The 22,101-nt window shown below is 36.6% G+C and overlaps 1 protein-coding gene and 1 pseudogene across 4 annotated transcripts in view; one reads left to right on the plus strand and one right to left on the minus strand.

Moving 5' to 3' along the window:
• ITCH (itchy E3 ubiquitin protein ligase) overlaps positions 1 to 22,101 on the minus strand; it is a 94,774-nt gene that overhangs the window by 58,325 nt on the left and 14,348 nt on the right. For 2 of the 3 annotated variants that reach the window (XM_081148924.1, XM_081148925.1), the window contains exons 3-6: positions 12,982 to 13,072; positions 7,564 to 7,705; positions 4,523 to 4,647; positions 2,654 to 2,791 (exon numbers count right to left, since the gene is read on the minus strand). In XM_081148924.1, coding sequence (XP_081005050.1) covers positions 2,654 to 2,791; positions 4,523 to 4,647; positions 7,564 to 7,705; positions 12,982 to 13,051 — 475 coding nt within the window. In that variant the 5' untranslated portion in view covers positions 13,052 to 13,072. Of the gene's footprint in view, positions 1 to 2,653; positions 2,792 to 4,522; positions 4,648 to 7,563; positions 7,706 to 12,981; positions 13,073 to 13,219; positions 13,307 to 22,101 lie in introns of those variants that run through there. The other variant, XM_081148926.1, reaches the window with a different exon arrangement.
• LOC308562613 (transcription initiation factor IIA subunit 2 pseudogene) lies at positions 14,664 to 15,308 on the plus strand (annotated as a pseudogene). The gene has a single exon. The product of its transcript is annotated as a transcription initiation factor IIA subunit 2 pseudogene (transcript).

Below are 22,101 nucleotides of genomic sequence, written 5' to 3' on the forward strand. Positions count from 1 at the left end.
TATACGGTATCATGTCATCTGCAAATAATGACAGTTTTACTCCTTCCTTTCCAATGTAGATGCCCTTTATTTCCTCTTCTTGGCTGATTTCTGTGGCTAGAACTTCCAGTGCTATGTTGAATTAGAGTGGTGAAAACAGAAATCCATGTCTGTTCCTGATCTTAAAGGAAACACTTTTAGTTTTTGCCCATTGAGTATGATAAGGGGTTAATATCCAAAATTTATAAAGAACATATAAAACTCAATACCAAAAAAACAAATAATCCAATTTAAAAATGGGCAAAAGACCTGAATAGACACTTCTCCTAAGGGGACATATGGATAGCCAATAGACATATGAAAGGATGCTCAACATCACTAATCATCAGAGAAATGCAAATTAAAACCACAGTGAGACATCACCTCAAACCTGTCAGAATGTCTATCATCAATAAGTCAACAAACAAGTGTTGGCGAGGATGTGGAAAAAAGGGAGTCCTCATGCAGTATTGGTGGGAATGCAGACTGGTGCAGCCACTGTGTAAAGCAGTATGGAGTTACCTCAAAAAGTTAAAAATGGAACTGCCTTTACCACCTAGTGATACATCTTCTAGGAATTTATCCGAACAAACCTGAAACACTAATTTGAAAGAATATATGTACCCCTATGTTCATTGCAGCATTATTTACAATAGCCAAGATTTGGAAGCAGCCCAAGTGTCAATCAGTAGATGAGTGGATAAAAAAAGCTGTTACATTTACACAATGGAATAGTACTCTGCCATAAAATGGAAGAAAATTTTATCCTTTGTGATAGCATGGATGGACCTGGAGAGCATATGCTAAGTAACATAAACCAGTCAGAGAGAGGCAGGTACCACATGGTTTCACTCATATGTGCAATCTAAGGAACAAACTGAACAACAAGCAAAACAGAGACAGACTCATAGAGAGCAGGCAGACAGCTATGGGGCAGGGGGTGGGCTTGGGGGGCTTTTGGAGGGGTGGAGGAATTGAGCAAAATAGGAAAAAAGAAAAAACTCATGGACAACAGTGTGGTGATTTCAGGGGTGGAGGGGAATGGGTAGAGGTAGAAGAGGGCATAGACGGGATAGTGATGGGAAAAATTAAATAAATAAATAAATAAATAAATAAATAAATATTGTAGATGGACACTCCAACCCTAAAATCCACTGTGACATTCCAGTTAAAACCTCTTTACTTCAAGGAATCATAGTAAACTCTGCCAATTATTTTCCTACTTAAGCAGAAAATTGATGACATACAAATGTCCACTTCTGTAGAAAATAATCAAGTCATAAATATAAATAAGCAGCTTAGAATCTACTTTGAAATATGAAGACTGATATGCTTTACTTTTGTTAATTAAATATTCTGCATTAACAACAGTTTCAAATTTGTACAGAAAAAACTTAGAAGCTATAAAAACTGAGGCTTAGAGCAGTTTAACAACGTAATTTAATCTGTGTATTATCTTCCAGAACTCCAATTTATAGAAAAATGAACTATTATAGAATTCCCATGAATAGCTGTCAATTAAAATGAACATATCAATTCTGAAGAAGTAAGACCATTTCAGAAATTTCTCTTCACTCTCATTAACCCCAAAGAAACTGAAAGATACACCAGGGCTATCTGGAAGGTCCTGCACTGGCTGGCGTGGCAAGGGGGTTAGAGTGTCAGCCTGTGCACTGAAGGGTCCCAGGTTTGATTACCGGTCAAGGGCACGTACCTGGGTTGCAGGTTCGATCCCTGATCAGGGCACCTGCAGGAGGCAACCAATGAATGTGTCTCTCTCAACATCAATGTCTCTCTCCCTCCCCCTACCTCCTTCCCTCCTCCTGTCAACTCTCTGAAAATCAATGGAGAAGATATATATATATATTCAAGTGAGGATTAAAAAAAAAGTCATGAGTTAAAGAGGAAGTAGGAAGTCTTTCAAAGTAGAAACAGAAGACAATGCAAAATGTTTCATAATGCAGTTTCTAAGTAAATAAAAAGATATTTGTCAGACTGATCAAGGAAACCATTAATTTATTCTTTGTGTTGCAGCCTCTAAAACCTATGTTTCAAGTGAAAACACACTTAGCACATGGAAAGTGATGGAAATATCTAAAGAGAATCCACTGAGAAGTAGTTTTGCTCTGCAAGCACAACTTGGGTGCCATCAAACTTCTTTCAATTTACAGTTCATGTTTACGCAAAGACATCTCTGTAAATTTAACCTATAGAAATAGAAGAGACGTGGCAAATGAATTTCAGTATGTATTGGCTGTCTGGTTCAGTACTAAGAAGGATTTCAAGTCAAATTTAAACTCAACCATACACTGCCACAGACAATAAACTATGTCTGTCATATGCCACATTAACTGCCATTGTTGGCCTAGAGAATACTTTATAAATCAATTTATTACCCATAGGGGCAACCGTGGTTCAACTTTTATTTGGCTAGCCTTTCAACTTACGGAAAAATGTTTTATTCATAGAAACAACGTGCTAAAAGGAAAATGTTTTAAATGATCAATGTCTCTTTTTTAAGAAGAAAATGATTTCTTTAATGTGAAAAGAACAGTAAAAATTACATACAGCATACTAAAGTGGCTAATGTAAGAAGAATCATTAAAGACCTTATATTCAAAAAGTGATTACTTACTTTCTGAACATGTAGCTTCACCATTGGTAACAACTTCAGATTCTAATTGCAGCCCATCAAGACAAACTGACAAGTCTCCTATAGTCTCTGTTGGCTCTTTGTCACCTACAAGCTGTAAAGTCACAACCACTTTCTCAACTGGAAGAGAATAAATTACAGAACAAATGATCATTTTTTTTTTTTTTTCTTTAAGTCTTCTTAACTTAAAAACCTAATGTCAGAAAAAAATCTACATACTGGTCACTTTTTTTTCCTTTAAGTCATCATAACTGTTAAAACAAGGTGAGAAAAAATTACATGTATGTGTTTATAAATTGTTTTAATATTCTTTTTTAAAATTATATCTTTATTGATTTCAGAGAGAGGAAGGGAGAGGGAGAAATAGATAGAAACATCAATGATGAGTCATTGATCGGCTGCCTCCTGCACGCCCCCTACTGGGGATCGAGTCCGAAATCTGGGCATGTGCCCTGACCAAGAATCAAACTAGGATCTCCTGGATCCTATGTTGATGTTCAACCGCAGAGCCAGGCTGGCCAGGCTGTTTTAATATTCTTCACCCAAGGTTTCAGGTCTTATGACACCAAAATATATTTACAATAAAATTTACTAATGCCTAATATTCATAATGTAAAATGCTAAATAGCTTGATCATCTCATTTATTATATACATTCCATCCTTGTATAAAATCAGTCAGCAGAACAACCAAGATTATTCAGCAACATATGTCTAAATTATATTGACCGAAAACATATCACTTAAGAATGGATTGTCCTGGCCAATGTGGCTCAATTGGTTGGGAATCATCCCGTGCACTGAAAGGTTGCTGGTTCAATTTCCAATTAGGGCAAATGGCCAGGTTGCAGGCTCAATCTGAAGTAGGAGGCGTGCAGGAGGCAGCAGGTAATGTTCCACTCTCACGTCGATGTTTCTCTCTCCCCCTCTTTAAAAATCAATAAAAATATTTTTAAAAAAGAATGGATTGTATCTCACCCTGGCTGGTGTGGCTCAGTTAGTTGGAGTGTCATTCCATACACCAAAAAGGTGGTGGGTTCAATTCCAGGTCAGGGCACATACCCAGGTTGCAGGTTCATGCCCGGTTGGGGCGCATGCGGGAGGCAACCTATCAATGTTTCTCTCTCACATCTCTCTCTCAAATCAATTTTAAAATATATATATTTGTTTTAAAAAAAAAAGAATGGTTTGTATTTCATAAGTTTAAATGAGAAATAAAATTCTTGAAAGTAGTAATTTAAAAAAAAAAGTCAAGAGGTGGAAAGTGTTTTAAAATCATAATATATTAATCAAAACAAGCATGTTACAAGTTTTTACATATCTGTATTTTATATATACATATATACAGGGTAGGGCAAAAGCAGATTTACAGTTGTAAGTACATGAAACAGAGTTTATTCTTGTATTATTGTTTATTTTATTATTTCTCATATAAACTATAAACCTACTTTTGCCTCACCTTGTATAAATAAAAACAACCACTTAAAATGAGGAAATTTTAAAAATGAGCACTTGGAAAAGGAGATCTGTCAAGTATTAACCATACTTGTCCCTGTGAAGTGGGATTTTTTTCCCCCTTTATCTCTATTCTATATTTCATAGTTTTCCATAATTGAGTATGCAGTATTTTAATAAATATCTCTTTACTAAGAGAATATTTATTTAAAATATTGGATACAAAAGGAATGGCCAAACCAAGGTTACTCAGAATGCTTTAAATAGTACAAGATTCTTCTCCCTGTTAATATATAACCAAGTAAAATTAAAAATAGTGAACATAATCATTCTGCATGTTTGGCATATGGATTTCCTGTAGAAAATAGAAACAATTTCTATTACTTTTACATACATACGTTTCATATTGTTTGACTTTAATGTTTCATAGATATCTAATGCAGCAGTTCCCAACAAAACATCAGATTTCAGTGTCTGGTGACTCCACACACGAAAATGTAATTTACTCATAGGGGTGACGATACTAAAAATGAAGAAAGGTGAAAAAAACTTTTTCATTAAGTATTACAATGGGATGCTACATAAATTACAATTAAGCTTTAATGTCTAAAATCTTACTGCACCCCTCATAGTTTACTATACAACTAATAATACCTATGTTCTATCTTATGAAAAACATCTGGATGCTACATGCTGCATGATCATTTTCCCCTGTAACTGAACTAGAGGTGCAACTTCATTCATGCATCATCAACAAAAGTGAAACTGCTTATCATGCTACAAACAGTTGGAAAACTAGTTTTAGTTTAGTCGTATAAAAAAGTGATTTTATAAAGTAAATCCTTATTTTATGTTAGGTAGTGTACTGAGCTTGAGATTACTTCATTTAATCTTCAAAGCAACCCTAGGAGATGGGATTTAGCACCCTAGGATCTTCAGATATAGAAACTGATATTCAGACAGCTAAACAAATTGCCCAATATCACACAGTCAATGGCAGACTACAATCTAAACAAGGTGTAGTGTTAAAATTTATAATAAAAAGTTTCTCAGCTAGCTACATAATGATTTGAGTCAGCGACACACTGCTAGAGGCAAACAGCCCAGACAACTGTGAAATACAGACTCACCCATGCCATGCTAAATGCCAGTAATGAATGCTATCTATAATGGTAATTTCCAAAGCAAGCTTTGGGAAATTTGTATTTGCAATAAATTATATTCAAACTATTTTAGTTATCAATTAGAAAAACAGGAACACTATAAAATCTACCATAGTACTATGGTTCTATGCTATAAAGACAAATTCTTGAAATCTTTTAATTTTTCTATACCTAGTTCTCTCTAAAACATGATCAAATTTGGGGGGACAAATAAACTCTCGCCTCCTTAGAAGTCCACCTATGCCTATACCTCATCATCACATTTCCACCATCACTTTAACAGTAGCAGGTATTTTAAACTGACTAAAACATTTTCGCTTTACAACAGCTCTCTTTTTCTGGCGGTGGTGATTGGGGAGGACATGACATACTCATTCTCTTCAAAATTCTCAAATGCCACTTTCAGGAGAGCATCGAGTATTAGTAAGAAACATTTCTCTATTAGTCATCTGGGAAATCATAACAGAGAAGGGACAAAAAAGTAAGTAAATTTAGTTTTACTTTGAGAGAGAATAAAGTATACTGTCAAAGACGGGCCTCCCTAAGGTATTTCACTTCAACTCAAGAGAGGTCTGGAAAGTGCTACATAGCAATGAAAGCTGTATTAAAATCACAGGCCAGTCTGCTGCAAATTAAAAATTCAGGAGAAGAGCATGAGCCATGTATTCCCCCAAACATCTGGGTTAAATAATAGCACTACCATATGAGGCTACAAGAAAAGTTTCTTTTTTCTTAACTTTTTAACCACTGAGGAATTCATGTCATTATCAGCTTGTCTCAAAATGTGTATCTAGTGAGCACAGATAGCTGTCAGTAGAAAGTTGATGAGCATTCAGTCTGTTATTCTGCTTAACATCTCTAGTCATTATGGAGGCTGTGACATTTTATAGATTTCATCTGATTTTTTTTGAAATTTTTACTCATATATAGTTTAATTTAGATTCAATCTCTAATGAGCCACTAATTAAAAACAAGTCTAAGAAACATTAATGTTGAAATGAATAGAGATGAGGAACATTAGAATACTTCTACAAATAGGCCTCAAGATGATCTTCAGTAAATTCTTGAATTTCACTCATTTGTTCAAAATCATCATGAAGTAAATTAAGATGCCTCAGACCTTCAAAAATCCATGTTAAAGAATAATATAGGTATATTCAATTTGTTTTGTCATTTATTAGGAATAAATACTATCCACTAAGCATGCATCATGTGAAGAAAAGTGTTTCAAATGTCTCATCTGGCCACTTAGAAATAAAACTTTTTTTTAAGTCATTGGTTTACTTCTCTGAGGGAGAAAAAATGCAAGAAATCCAAATGTTAGGTATAAAAGCAATTTGTGTATATTTGATATGTGACAACTAGTTATATTTAAACTACATTTTTATATACATTTGGTCCCCAACCAAATATGCTCTATTACTTTAAAATCCACTTGTTGATAAATCATGCTTTTTCTTTCATTTCAGTAAAAAAATAAAAATAAGCTATAATTTCCTTCAATGAGCATTCAATACCAACATTTGGGGCTTTGTCAATAAGTGTTGAAGTTGAGCTATATCCTATTTCTATGAATTCATACTAGAGAGAACACTAATATATAAACATATGCACATGGATATACACTGTATATCTAACAGCACATTAGAAACCAACTGATCAATAGGGAACTAGTAAAATAAGTGATAGTCCATCCATACTAAGGAATATTATATAGCTGTAAAAGGGAAGTTAGACCTGTATGTGCTCAGCTAGAAAGATAACCATGTTATATATGCTAGGCATAAAAATAAAGTTGTAGAAGAAAACACGTAGTATCAGTTTTTTAAAGGAAGAAAATCCCTGTGTAGGTCCTGTGTGGACACTGTAATAAAATCACAACCAAAAAAAAACCCCACAAACTATTTTTTTGACTTAACTTAAAAAATATAGTGAGCTACTACTCATGGCCCCATATTTCAACCTTAAGTCAAGGAAAGAGCTGCTAAGAATGGCCCATGACCATGGGCTCTCCCAGCTGTTGTTCAGAGGCAATAGTGACAGCATCACCAACTCAACTGGAGAAGGTGAAGAAAAGGAGAGACTAGAAACAGAAATATCTAAAGAGTAACAAAATGGGGAGGAGAGGAAGGAGTTCTGGGTCAGGGGAAAAAGAAAATGAAAATGAAAAAGATGAGAGGAGGGAAGAAGCAAAGAAAACAAGTGAGAACTTTTAAAGCTGCATTTCTGTTCACCTACTACACAAAATATACTGTGGAAAATACTTTCAAACCTACACTGTAAGGGGTTGCTTCCATTTAGGACTGTTTGTATTGTTACATTTTTCTGTCTTCTTTGACTGTCCATCTACTGTGACTTCCACATAAGGACTTGGTCCAAACCAATTCTTTTTATTTTCTTTAAGTTTTGCTGAAATGACTAAAAGAAAAGGAAAAATATTTCAATATTTGAGATATTAGTTCACCTTCAAATCACTTTAATTTCATAAAGGTTATATAGAACATTATTACTTTTACTCAGAGAAGCAGGTTTACTCTAAAATATTTACTAGCTTTATTCACTCACGACGTTTGTATTTTCTCCCATCATAGTAAATAAATATAGACTTCCCCACACCATCCACCCAAATTCCCATCAGTATCATCGGTATAATATAGCCCACTATCAGTATCAAGTCCCAAAACTCCAAGGTCATTTAAAAAGTACACTCCTGGATGGCGAGGCTCAGTGGTTGAACCAGGAGGTCATGGTTCAATTCCCAGGGCACATGACCGGGTTGCAGGCTTGATCCCCAGTAGGGGGCATGCAGGAGGCAGCCCATCAATGACTCTCTTCATTGATGTTTCTATGATCTCCTGGATCAGGGGTCAACGCTCAACCACTGAGTCACACCAGCCGGGCAATAGTGCCGTTCTTACCAATCATTTTGGCTTCTTTCAAATTAAAAAAAATTTTTTGATTGATACTGTTAATATAAAATAAGCAACCAGCCTGGCCAGTGTTGCTCAGTGGTTAGCATCAACCTAGGAACCAAGAGATCGTGGTTCGATTCTCAGTGAGGGCACATGCCCAGGTTGCAGGCTCAATCCCCAGTAGGGGGTGTGCAGGAGGCAGTTGATCGATGATGTTTCTCTATCATTGATGTTTCTATCTCTCTATCCCTCTCCTCTTCCTCTCTCTAAAAAACCAATAAAAACATATTTTAAAATAAGCAACCAATTTTATGAAAGATTTAAGCTTAGATTGCTGTTAAGATACTAAATTAGATATGAGTAATCCTAGATAAAGAAAAAAATGAGGAATTAGGGGGAAAAGAACATATTACTCTGTACTTATACTGTGTTTTGTTGTTTTCCAATTTTCACACTGTCTTCCAACAACCATGTGACAAAGTTGTTAATATCCTCAGTTCACAGATAAGGAAACTGAGGTTCAAAGATATCAGTGACAAGCACAGTTATACAACTATTAAGTATCAGAATGAGGACTAAATCCAGGCACATTAACTCCCCTGAAGATGAGAATAGTTAGTCCATACAGATTTGTTGATTAAAACTAGGGGTGGGGAGATAAATGACCTCCCCAAGAGTTTAACTGTAGAAGTTTTAACAGCACACTAGTCAAAATTAAAAAGTATTTATAATTTCCTGTCAGAATTTTTGCATCTGATAGATCATACAGGTAAGCTATTGCCCAACACAAGGATCAATACAGGTATATTCAATACCAGACAAAATGTTAAAAGATCATTTAAATGCCAGCGGAAGTTCCCAAAGAGGCTACCTCAATGAACTGCCTTGATCTACGTGAAAGAGTAGCACAAAAGACAATCTTTCCTATTCAACTCAAACTTAACAGCTAAATAGCTATTCAGGTTATGACCATACATTAGTTAGATTCAAGTTACAAGAGGGTGTTACTATGTTATATAAATGCTAAAAAGGAAAGGTGAGGCTGCCTTTCCTTCGATACTCCTACAAAGAACATAGGGAAATTAAAACTCATCCAAGTTCTCTAACAATCCATTTATCAACAGCACTATGAATTATTTTTTTAAACCTCTATTTTGCTACAGTTTATAACAGATGCCATTTCTCAGAAATGTCCCACTTGCCCTTACTTAATCTGGTAAGGGAGATAAATCAGCAAATATATATTGTAAACAAATAATTAATAGGAATAGATGTGTATGTGTGTATGATAGAGTTAAGAAAATAAAGTTGATCAGAACCATAGAGTAGAATTTTAACTTTTTTAAAAAAAATCCTCACTGGAGGATATGATTATTGACTTTTTTAGAGAGAGGGGAAGGGAAGGAGGGAGAGTTGGAGGAGGAGAGAGGAAGGGGGAGGGAGAAAAATATTGATCCGTTGCCTCCCATATGCACCCCAACCCAGGATGGAACCCACAACCTAGGTATGTGCCCTGACTGGGAATCAAACCCTCAACCTTTCAGTGTACAAGATGACTGGCGCTCCAACACCAACTGAGTCACAGTGGCAAGGGCTAGAATTTCAACTTTTGACCCTAAATTCTATCAGCCTTTTGAGTCAACTTTATAAAAACACCAATCTAACTGCTTGTTCTTTGTGTGGATGAAAAGGGACAACATACTAAACCTGACAAACTCAGGGGAGGCCTGTGTGGTGGCATTATAAACTCAGAGACCTAAAATAATCACAAAGGATGGCCTGAAATTAAAATTATTTTAACTAAAAGCAGTTTATAGTGTGTAGTCATGTCCTATGCCAGTATGTTCCCTGACAAAGGTCAATCTTTATCTTACCTGAACCTATTGTCTTTTTGCATCTACAATAACATATCATTGGAATGTCAAAGTAATTTTCCTTTTTCTAGACCACTCAAAGAACAGACACTGCTCTGCAGAAATCACAAATCCCCTCATTGTTACTGAGTTCATTGTTGACTGTTAACTATCCTGCATCCACCTATGTAAAAGAAGTATGTGTCTATCATTCTACTTTTTATCCAATCCCAGAGGTTTCCCCGCTTTGCTTTCTCCCGCCTCCCTAATCTATCACCAGTGGATTTCATGTAACCCACTTAAGTCTCTTTTTATTGTAATGTATACAATAAGGTGCAAAATTGCCATTCTCCACAGCATTATCTCAATCCGTTGAGATTTTGCTTCCTGGCAATTGTCCACAGTTCGGCTCAAATAAACTCCCAAAAATTCTTCACAAGATTGAATGTTGCTTACATGGACCTTCGTTAAAAACTCTCTCATTTCCCTTAGCAGTGATTTTTTTGTAGCCCTGACACACCTGAAAGAGATGACCCACTTCCATTAGTTTTCAGGATTCCCCCCTCTGCAGCAGTGGCTTTTTTGGGCATAAAAGGAAGTCTTGTGCATTTCCTTCCTTTATGCCTCTTTCTCATCTTCTCTCCTGAAAGGATCCTCGTCTACTTCTCTACATTTAAATAGTAGCAATGCTTCAAGTACCACCTCTTTTCCCAACAACTCTAGCCAAATACTGATATCTCTTTTCTCACCAAACTTGTTATCTCTTCTTGCAATTACCTTAAATCACGGCATTTATTTTTTACACCTGCATATTTAAGCCTTCCTCAATTCTAGAAAGATATTGAAGCACCCTACAATAAAAACAAATATAACTGATCCATTAACATAGAATAAAAAATATAATGTCATTAAGGGGATTTGTGCAAAAAAATTAGGTATGCGGTTTATAGCATCAAAAGCAAAGAAATAAACAATGAATTATGAAGGGCACTGATTCTATTCAACCTGGCACGTCATTATCTTATGCTCTTCATTTGTCTCATATATTTGCTAAATATATTTATGTTCTTCATTTGTCTCATATATTTTATCCGTTATTCATGATTTTTGTTTTTATTGTTTTTGCCCTGAACTTGTGAAGTCTCAGAATTTTTAGACCTAAGATTAAAAACTTTTAAATGGCTGAGGAAATGTCTTCTTGAGGTGCATTCTCGCACTTATTAAATATTTTTACTAAGATAATAATGATAATAGCAAATAAGATAGCCAGTTTATGCAAAGAAAGTCTAAAGGAATATAACTATATTTATCTCTGAGGACTGAGATGATAAATAAGGACACCTCACTTCATTATTCTACTGAGTTTTTTAAAATAAAAAGCATGTATACTACTTATCTAATCTGAAAATTAAAGAATTTTTTAAAAGCTTGTTCCAATTGAAGGTCTCAACATTAAGCTGCCCCCCCACCCAAAAAAGGAAAGAAAAGCCATAAGAAGCCTGGCCCAATTAAATCAGCTTCTCAGGCTAGCTTGAGGATGGGGAAAGGGGAAACAATCAGAAATTGACTTTAGCAAAAACAAACAAAAAAATTATATATATGTATCTCTTTCACTGGTAATCAGACATTGCTAAAGAAAGAGACTGGAGTTAGTGAAGGAATTCCCAAAAGTAAATTCTAAGAAAAGTGTTACTTTTATATAATCCAATCACTTTTAGGTTTTGAGGAGGATAATAACAAGGCTATGGTTTTTGGCCTAATAATTCAAAATCTATAGGTGGGTATAAGCCCGGTATAGTAGAAACTAAAATAACGTACAGAGGATGATAATTATTCTAAATCAATAAAATAACGTACAGAGGATGATAATTACTCTATAATCAATAAATGTCATTAAATTTAAGGGGGAGAAACTGGGGTTTCACCATGTGACAGATACACATGTATTTCTTAAGAAAATTCAGTGACTTACTTTGACTAGTGCAAATAATTCTCACACACACACACACACACACACACACACACACAAAGAACTACAAAGAGACCATATGGAACCAGACTAGTAAGGTCTTCGGCCAAGCTAAAGAAATTCTATACCACAGTCAAGGAAAAAGCACTGAGGTTTTTGAGCAGGAATACAACATCAGGTTGGCATGTTAAAAGCATTACTCTGAAAGTAATATACTTGGTTGGTATGGTTAGAGGAAGAAAACAAAGATTGAGATGTTAGTTAAGTAACAATAGCAACCAAAGGATTTAAACAGACGTTTTTCCAAAAAAGATATACAAATGGCCAACAGCACATGAAAAAGATGCTCAACATCATTAGCCATCAGAAAAATGCAAATCAAACCCACACGAGATACCACTTCACACCTACGAGGATGTCTATAAACAAAAAGCAAATTGCAAACATTGGCAAGGATATGGATAAATTGAAACCCTCAAACATGACTGGTGAGAATGTAAAATGATGCAGGATGCTTTGAAAATCTGGAATTCCTCACAATACTAAACATGGATATTATATGATCCAGCAATTCCACTCCTAGGTATATACCCAAGAGAACTGAAAATATACATCTTCATAAAAGCGTGTACATGGATGTTCATATAGCATTATTCATAATAGCCAAAAAGTGAAAACAACCCAAACACCCATCGACTAATAAATGGATAAAGTGAGGTACGTCCATACATCAAATATTATTTGGCAATAAAAAGAAACGAAATACTAATACATGTTACCCAAGAATATCCTGAAATAAAAATGTAATTTTTACATATCTAAACATTTTATTTGTTCACCCATTAAGCAATTAGTAATTCAGCACCTGATAAGTAACAGCCCCAAAGATTTTCTTCTCTTAAAATTATTTTTTTATGTTGGGGGGGGGGGAGTATAGTAGTGGGTCTTTTAAAGACTTACCAGTGATCTGAAGTTGTGATTTCATGGTCAGGCTACCCATTGAACGAAGCTGTGATCCACTGTCTGACATACCACCAATAGGACGGCAAACCTGAACACGGCAGAGGAAACACTTATAAACATTAAAAATTCCAACTTAAAAAATATGTAAATAGCCCTAACCGGTTTGGCTCAGTGGTTAGAGAGTTGACCTGTGGACTGAAGGGTCTCGGGTTCAATTCCAGCCAAGGGCACGTACCTCGGTTGCAGGTTCAATCCCCAGCCCTAGCTGGGACCAGTGAGGGAAGCAACCAATCGATCTCCACACATACACACCCCTTCCCGACTCGCTCTGAAAAAGCAATGGGAAATACATATATATGTAAACAGAGTTAACCAGGCCATTTCCACACCCCGTTGAAGGCCAAATAATAAACAGTGGCCTTCACATTGCTAAATATAATTTTCAATTCTAGCATTCATCCTGCCTAACCTAACAGCAAAATCTGATATGGTTGATTATTCCTAATTCCAAGGTTTACCTTCTTCCCTTGAGTTTCTAAGACACATTCTCTAGGTTTATGTCTTACCTCACTGACTATTCCTTCTTAGTCTTCTCTGACAATTCCTTCCCTTCTCTCCACTCTCTTAATGTTGGAGTAACCTAGGGCTCAGTTATTGGTTCCCTTATCTCTTGATATTCATTTCCTCAAAAATATCATCCAGTGATATGGCTTTACATATCATCTATATACCAAAGGGTCCCAACTTTATATTTCTATCCCAGACTTTACTCCTCAACTCTAAACAACTTTACTTGGGTATTTAAAGACATCCCAAACTTAACACGTCCCAAAATGAACTCCTCATCTCCCCTGTAAACTATCTCAGTTGATAGCAACTCCATCCTTTCAGATGCTTGGGCTAAAAACCTTGTAGTCATTCTTGACTCCTTTCTTTAATATTTCCCTTCCAACCTGCGGCAAATTCTGTTGTTGCTACCTACAAAATATATCCAGAATCCAACCATTTCTCACCACCTCTACCACCAATCTTTCCAGAGCTGCCTCTGACAACCATCTTTTTCTTAGATTACACCTCCCCTCAATTACTGCAATAACCTAACAGGTCTCTGTTTCTACCCTTGTCTAGCCTCAGTACCTATTCACAACACAACCAGGATGAGGACTCTTAAAATATTGAAAATCCAAGAAAAGCTTCCCATTTTACTGAGAGTAAAAGCCTCATTCCATACAATAACCTAAAAGACCTAATATGATGTGTGCTTCCCCGGCTTCCAACTTCCTGATCTTATTTCCTTCTATGCTCCTCCCCTACTCAGGCACCTACCTCCTCATCATCCTAGTACTCTCTAACCTTAGGGACCTTTATTCTATTTGATCTCTTGACAATTTTACAATCTGTTGCCCCTATCCTGGTCATTTTATTCTTCTACAGAATATATCTCTTTCTGACATACTAAGTAGTGTACTTGGTAGTTTATGGGTTTTGACCCTCTAGGCTAGAATATAAACTCGTCAACAGAGATTCTGTGTTGTTCACTGATGAAACCTAGAGGCCCAAAACAGTGCCTGACACATAGCAAATACTTAAATATCTGTTCGATGAAATGAACCAAGAAATGGCTATTGAATTATACTAACTGGGCGGTTTCTGTGGCTGCCAGAGAGGTGGCTGGGCCGAGGTGGACATCAATGCAAAACTGAGTAAGAAAAACAGTTTCTTCCTCCTAAACCATGGCATATCAGTTATACAGAAATACCACTTTGGGAAACAGTCTTCAGGAAAGCCTCGATGAGCTCATACAGTCTCAATAGATCACTCCCCAACTTGCCCTTCAAGTTCTACTTCAGTTTGATAAGGCTATAAATTCAGCATTGGCTCAGCGGGTCAGAAACAGAGTCAATTTCAGGGGCTCTCTAAATACGTACAGATTCTGCGATAATGTGTGGACTTTTGTATTGAATGATGTTGAATTCAGAGAGGTGACAGAACTTATAAAAGTGGATAAAGTGAAAATTGTAGCCTGTGATGGTAAAAATACTGGCTCCAGTACTACAGAATGAATAGAAAAATGGCCTTTTATGCCATCTTCTGTTACTGTTCATCACTTTTTGAAGAGAAGCATAGAAGAGACTTTATTTATTCTAGCACTGCAGAAATGACTACACTGTGCTATACTATCAGAATCCAGTAGCAAGAAGCTTGTAACTCTGTAGCCTCTTATATTACCTTTACTATAAAGGCATGAAGAAACAGAACTTTTTTTTAATGACAAATCAAACGTCGTTGCCTTCCTAATAACATTCTTTAATAAACTCATTTTAAAACTCAAAAAAAAAAAATTATACTAAATGAAAAACTGTAACATATCTTCTTCAGCCACTAATCAGGGAAGAGTTCATCTCCATATGAAAACAGTATGATTCATATAACAAAGATTTTATAAGAGTAGAACCATCTGGGCTTGATTCCTAGCTCAACACTTACTATATGATACTATTTGAGTTACATAACCTCTCTAGGTCCCAGTTTCCTGTCAGAAAAAATGGGGATAATACCACCTCTACTTCACGAGGTTATTGTAAAGATTAAATGATTATGTATGTGAAAAAAACCCTCTGTAAATGTTTGTTATATATCATTAATAGTGTTTGAATTAAACTAAATATGATTTTAAAATGAAAAGTGTTCTTAGGCTTTTGGGGACTGGATAAAAATATTAAAAATATTTTGAGTGGGCCAAGGTAAAGATTAAAGACAAACAAAATTTACTTAGCACTTACTATTTGTCAGGTATTATGAAAGAAGTATACAAATACAAAAAGGCAAACAAAATATCTTTAAACTGTAAACACTGCCTTGAGCTTTTATAAAAAATTAGACTTACATTTAAAATTTTGAATATAAAACTATTCTAATATCTTCTCGAATCTACCAAAGTGAAATGGAACAATAATTCCTAATGAGATGAACTCTATAAAATACAATGTTTTATTCCTTGACTTACACATGGAAACAATCAAAGCTAAAATTTTGGCCTTACTATAGTTTTGGTGTGGTATATGTAGTTTTCCCTTCACCTTCTTTGTTTGTTTGTTTGTTTTTTATTTACTTATTTTAATCCTTACCAGAGGATACTTTTTCCATTGCTTTTCAGAGAGTGAAGAGGGGGAGAGAGAAACATCGATGGGAGAGACACACATTGATTCATTGCCTCTCCCACGAGTCCTGACCATGGCCAGGGATTAAACCTGTAACCAAGGGGTGTGCCCTTGGCCAAAATTGAACCGGGACCCTTCAGTCTGCAGTTCGACGCTCTACCACTGAGCCAAACAGTCTAGGGCTCCTTTGTTTATTTAAAATGTACCATTTCATATATTTTATAACCTACAATTTACTAAGAGCCCTTTTATTTTAAAGATTTTTTTAAATGATTTTTAGAGAGAGAGGAAGGGAGAGAGAGAAATATCAATGTGAAAGTGAAACATCAATCGGCTGCCTCATGCACACCGCCTACCAGGTATCAAGCCCACAAACTGGGCGTGTGCCCTGACCAGGAATCAAACCAGCAACCTTTTGGTGCACTGGACAACACCCGACCAACTAAGCCACACCAGTCAGGGCGAGCCCTTTTACTTTAAATAGGAAAGGCATACACCATAAAGTCATTAGTAGTCACCCAGAATATAAAGAAAATGAGATGTTAACAGAAAAGCTTTAACAGTGCATTGCACAGGACATTCTTCTGATCAAAGTGCTAGCTATAGAGAAATCCCTCAAAGACATCATTACCACCTTACGTATAGTTATAACTTTCTCTTCAATGCCCAAAATACTATTTGCCACAGAACTACAAAATCAAGACAAATTAAGAGGCGGTAACAAAAGTCTGATATCTAAGTGCTGATTTTATGCACGATAAAATCAGCACTTAGATAATACACATGCATGTATTATTCTAGTTGCTGATCTATATCAAGTTTACTGCTAGAAAAATAGTATAGCCTGGCCAGTGAGGATCAGTGGTAGTGCATCAGTGCAAAGAAGGGTCTTGGGTTTGATTCCCAGTCAAGGGCACGCTACCTTGGTTGCAGGTTTGTTCCCCTGCCCCAGTCTGGGCGCATGTGGGAAGCAATCATATGATCATCTCAATACACAGGAAAGGCACGTGACAAAACTCAACACCACTTCATGATAAAAACACTCAAGGAACTAGGAATAAAACCTCCTCAATCTGACTAATAAAGGTCATTTATAAAAAAAAATCCCCAGTAACATCCTACTTATTGGTAAAACACTGAATGTTTACCCCCTAGGATCAATAACAAGGGATGCCAGCTCTCGCCACTTTTATTCAACATTGTACTGGAGGTTCTAGCCAGGATAATCAGGCAAGAAAATGAAATAAAAGGCATACAGATTGGAGAGGAAGAAGACTATCTCTATTTGAAGATGACATGATCTTGTGTATAGAAAATCCTAAAGAATCTACTTAAAAACTATTAAACTTAAGTTCAGCAAGGCTGCAGAATCGATCAATATACAAAAGCCACTGTATATATGGTAACAATGCAGAATCTGAAAATGAAATTAAGAAAACAATTCCACTCTGGCAGGTGTGGCTCAGTAGCAGAACACTGGCTTGCACACTCAAGGTTCGGGGTACAATTCCAGATCAAGGATTACAGGTTTGTTCCCCTGTGGGAAGCAACCAACCAATGTGTCTCTCTCACATCGATGTTTTTCTTCCTTCCTTCCTTCCTTCCCTCCCTCCCTCCCTCCCTCCCTCCCTCCCTCCCTCCCTCCCTCCTTCCTTCTTTTTCCTCTCTCCCTCTTCCCCCCTTCCAAATGCTCTAAAAATCAATGGAAAAAAATATTCTCTGGTGAGAATTAACAACAACACAAACCAATTCCACCTACAATAGCATAATAATGAAAATACTTAGAAATAAACTCAACAAAAAAGAAACTGTAAAACTAAAAATGAAAGAAGACCTACATAAATGGAATGACATCCAATATTCATAGATTAGAAGACTTAACGTGATTAAGATGGCAATAGTCTCCAAAATGATCTATAGATTAAAAACACTATCAAAATCCCAGGTTCCTTTTTTGCAGAAAATTCACAAACTAATCTTAAAATTCACATCAAAATGCAAAAAACCAGGAATAAACAAAATAATCTTGAAAAAGAAAAATAAAGGTGGACTCACCCATTCCAATTTCAAAACATACCACAAAGGTAAAATAATCAGGACATAGTATTGGCATAAACATAGACATACAGATTAATGGAACAGAACTGAGTCCAGAAATAAACCCAAATATCTATGACTAAGTGATTTTTACAAGGGTGCTAAGACAAATGTTTTCAACAAATGGTGCTGAAACAGCTAAATAGTCACATGCAAAAGAATGAATCTGCATCCTAATCTCACAACCACAGACAAAAATTAACTCATAGTAGATCATACACCTAAATGTGAGAGCTAAACCTATAAGACTCTTAGAAGAAAGGCATAATTCTATGTGAACTTATATTAGACAATGGTTTCTTAGATATAACACAAAAATGCAGTACAGGGGAGGTTTTTGGTGTAATGGGACTACTCTGTATCCTGGTTATGGTGTTAGTTAAAAAGCTAATTTTATTGTATAACAATTTTTAAAGTAACATTTAAAACATTTTTTAAAAGACTACTTACCCTATGTATATATTATGTGTTGAATAGTGTCTCCCCCCAAATTCATGTGTACCTGGAACCTCTGAATGTGACCTTATTTGGCCTTATAGGGTCTTTGCAGGTGCAATCAAGTTAGGATGAGGTCATACCACATTTGAGTGGGCCCTAATTCAATGACTAGTATCCTTATAAGAAGAAACTTTGAACATAGAGACATGCACAGAGTAAAGATGATGTGATGACATGTAGGGAGAACACCATGGGAAGATGGAGGCAGAGACTGGAGAGATGTGTACAGAAGCCAAGGAATGCCCAGTATAAGAGGCAATCATCAGAAACTAACATAAAGTCATGAAACAGATTCTCCCTCTGACTGTTTCCAACTCCGCTGACGCCTTATTTTGACCATTTGGACTCCTACTAGACTGTGAGAGAATAAAGTCGTTGTGTTGTTTGAAACTACCTAGGTTGTGGTCATTTGTTACAGCAGTCCTAGGGAACTAATAGACCCTACGGTCCTATTTATGACATTCTGGAAAAGGCCAAATTATTTGGAAGAAAACATATCAGTGCTTCCTAGGATATGGGACTGGGGAGAGATCAATGCCTACAAAGGCCCGCAAGTAAAGACTGCAATTGTTTATCAAAATTCAAAGACCTGTAACCCTGAAAAGGATGAATTTTATTATGTGCAAGTTATAATCTCAATAAACTTGGTCAAAAGAAGAGTATTCCCAAAGTGAATGACCAAAAAAAAAAAGCTGTTAATCTAGTTTCTAAAACAAAAAGAAAAATGACTTCGTTTTCCTGTCCTGCGGGGGGTGGCTGCAGGACCCATGGCGGCACCTCCCGTCTGCACTCCCGCATCTCCCTGTTGGACCAGCCTTTCTTTCCCAGTGTCCTTTTCACCTTCTGACCTTTCCCTTCACCTCCTCTATCCTCCTCTTAACGCTCTTTTTTTTTTTTTATCATCACCCAAGGATATTTTTTCCACTGCTCTTCAGAGAGAGTGGAAGGAAGAGAGGAAGAGAGAGAGAGAGAGAGAGAGAGAGAGGGAAATATTGCTATGAAAGAAACTCATTGACTGGTTGCCTCCCGCACTTGCTCCAACCAGGGCCGAGGATTGGACCTGCAGCCGAGGTAAGTGCACTTGGCCAGAATCAAACCCAGGGCCCCTTTCTGTCTGCAGGCCAAAGCTCTAACCGCCGAGCCAAACTGGCCAAGGCTTAACACTCAATTTTTTTAATTTTTTTTTAAATATATCTTTATTGATTTCAGAGAGAGGAAGGGAGAGGGAGAGAGAACGAGAGCGAGAGAGCAAGAGAGAGAGAGAGAGAGAGAGGTCAATGATGAGAGTCATCACTCATCGGCTGCCTCCTGCACACCCCCAACTGGGGATCGAGCCCTGACGGGGAATTGAACTGCCATCTCCTGGATCCTAGGTCAATGCTCAACCGCTGAGCCACGCCTAGCCGGACAACACTCAATTTTTAAAGCCATTTCAACTTTGCCTCCATCTACAGCTTTAAAATTCGTAACGGAGACAGAGATGAATGCTTCTGCATGAATTTCCTATGAAAAATAACTGACTTTTAAAGTCACTTTTATAAAAGTTTCACAATCAAGTACAGTGGTGTGGTTTCCAAGGTATCTCAACCTAGTAAACCATTGTGACTTGAATCAATGAAGGTATCAGTTTGAATCTAAGATTTAATACAATGTTAAAATAATCTACTACCTATTAGCCTGTTGGTTTCAAAGAAACTTAAAATGAGATCAATTCTGAACAATTTCATATCATTTGAGTACTGTTTACTATCACACTATAAAAATGTAAAAGAATGTCTAATATAGAAAAAGGTGCTATAACAGTGCCAGAGATAAGAACTAATCTTAACATGTTCCTGAAAGGCAGTGAAAAGAGATAGATACATTTCAGTAACAGCTTGTCCCATAAGCAACAAACAGGCAAACACATTTCTGGCCTCATTTTAAAATATGTATCCTATTTATAAATATTAAATAGAGTATTATGAAATTTACTAGGTAATTTTCAGAAATAACATATCTAACACAATCAGTTATTTTTATAGGCCACATTGATTTTGACCTAGAAGACCTGTCAATTTAATATAGGCCTATATTTTCATAAAAACCACCAAACGGACATTTCAGGAAATACACAAAACAGCTAACAAAAATTGCTTATTGAAGCAGAAAGTACAAAGTTCAAAGAGCTCAATAAATAGCGGCATTCAAAGAACGTTTTAAAACCTAAGGAAGTGAAACCCTCAAACAGCCCCATTAAAATACAGAAGCATAAATCGAAACTATAAATACTGAGTAGTCTCCCTTGAGTAGGGCCACTCAGCCATGTTCCCAAACCATTACTCAAGTGAAAGTTATGTATCAAAGGATCTCTTTTGAAAACTCGGTCTTCATTCAGCAGCCACTACTGTGAAGAATGGGCTCCAGCCTCAATCCATCTGGAAATGAACCATGGAGCTGCTGATGGTTCTTGTGTATGCAATTAATAGCCACCAGTACCCAGTGAGTTGAAAACAAGATTCTTTTCCCTAGGGCCACAGTAACAAAGGTACCTAGACAGAACAATGTTTAGATCCCATTCTCCACTAATGACAGCAAAGCAGCTGACCTTGGTGTATGGGGCTGCTGAAGGTACTGTCATAGGGGTAAGAGAGCTTTGGGCTGGGGCAGAAGATGCATAAATGCCCATTTCTATAACTTAACTTCTCAACAGAAGAAGAGGGAATAAACTCAAACCCACTCATGATGGGGAAAAGTTGCTTCCCTATTTACTGGACAGTTACCTTAAAAGGCAGGTAGGATGTGAATCACCCTCTCTTTCCCCACAACGACACCTTGGCTCTGAACATCACATGTCCTTGAAAGCTCCTTTCTAATTTTCCAACCAAATGTTATCAGTGTGGCGACTAAAGAATAAGTATAAAGAGATGATTATCTTGCCTGGCTGACCTGGCTCAGTGGTTGAGCATCAACCTATGGACCGGGAGGTTACGGTTCAATTCCCAGTCAGGGCACATGCTTGGGTTTCAGGCTCGATCCTCAGTGGGAGGCGTGCAGGAGGCAGCCGATCAATGACTCTCTCATCACTGATGTTTCTATCTTTCCCTCTCCCTTCCTCTCTCTGAAATCAATAAAACATTTTTTCTAGAGATGATTATCTTACTCAAAGAGAAAAACAGGAAGGTACGACTTTCAAGGTTCAATACTATAAAAACAAAGTTTAAGGAACTTGGCACCAGAACTGAACTTTTAGCATTCATTTGCTGGTTTAAACTCTGTACCCAGTATTCCAGAAGTCAATTTTTTCCCTGTTCTCCTAATGGCTTTCTGACAAATATTTTAATATTAACTACTATTATAAGTTGTTTCCTGGCTTTCACTA

The sequence above is a fragment of the Miniopterus schreibersii genome (genome assembly GCF_964146895.1).
Source record: "Miniopterus schreibersii genome assembly, chromosome: 10".
Taxonomy (NCBI): Eukaryota; Metazoa; Chordata; class Mammalia; order Chiroptera; family Miniopteridae; genus Miniopterus; species Miniopterus schreibersii.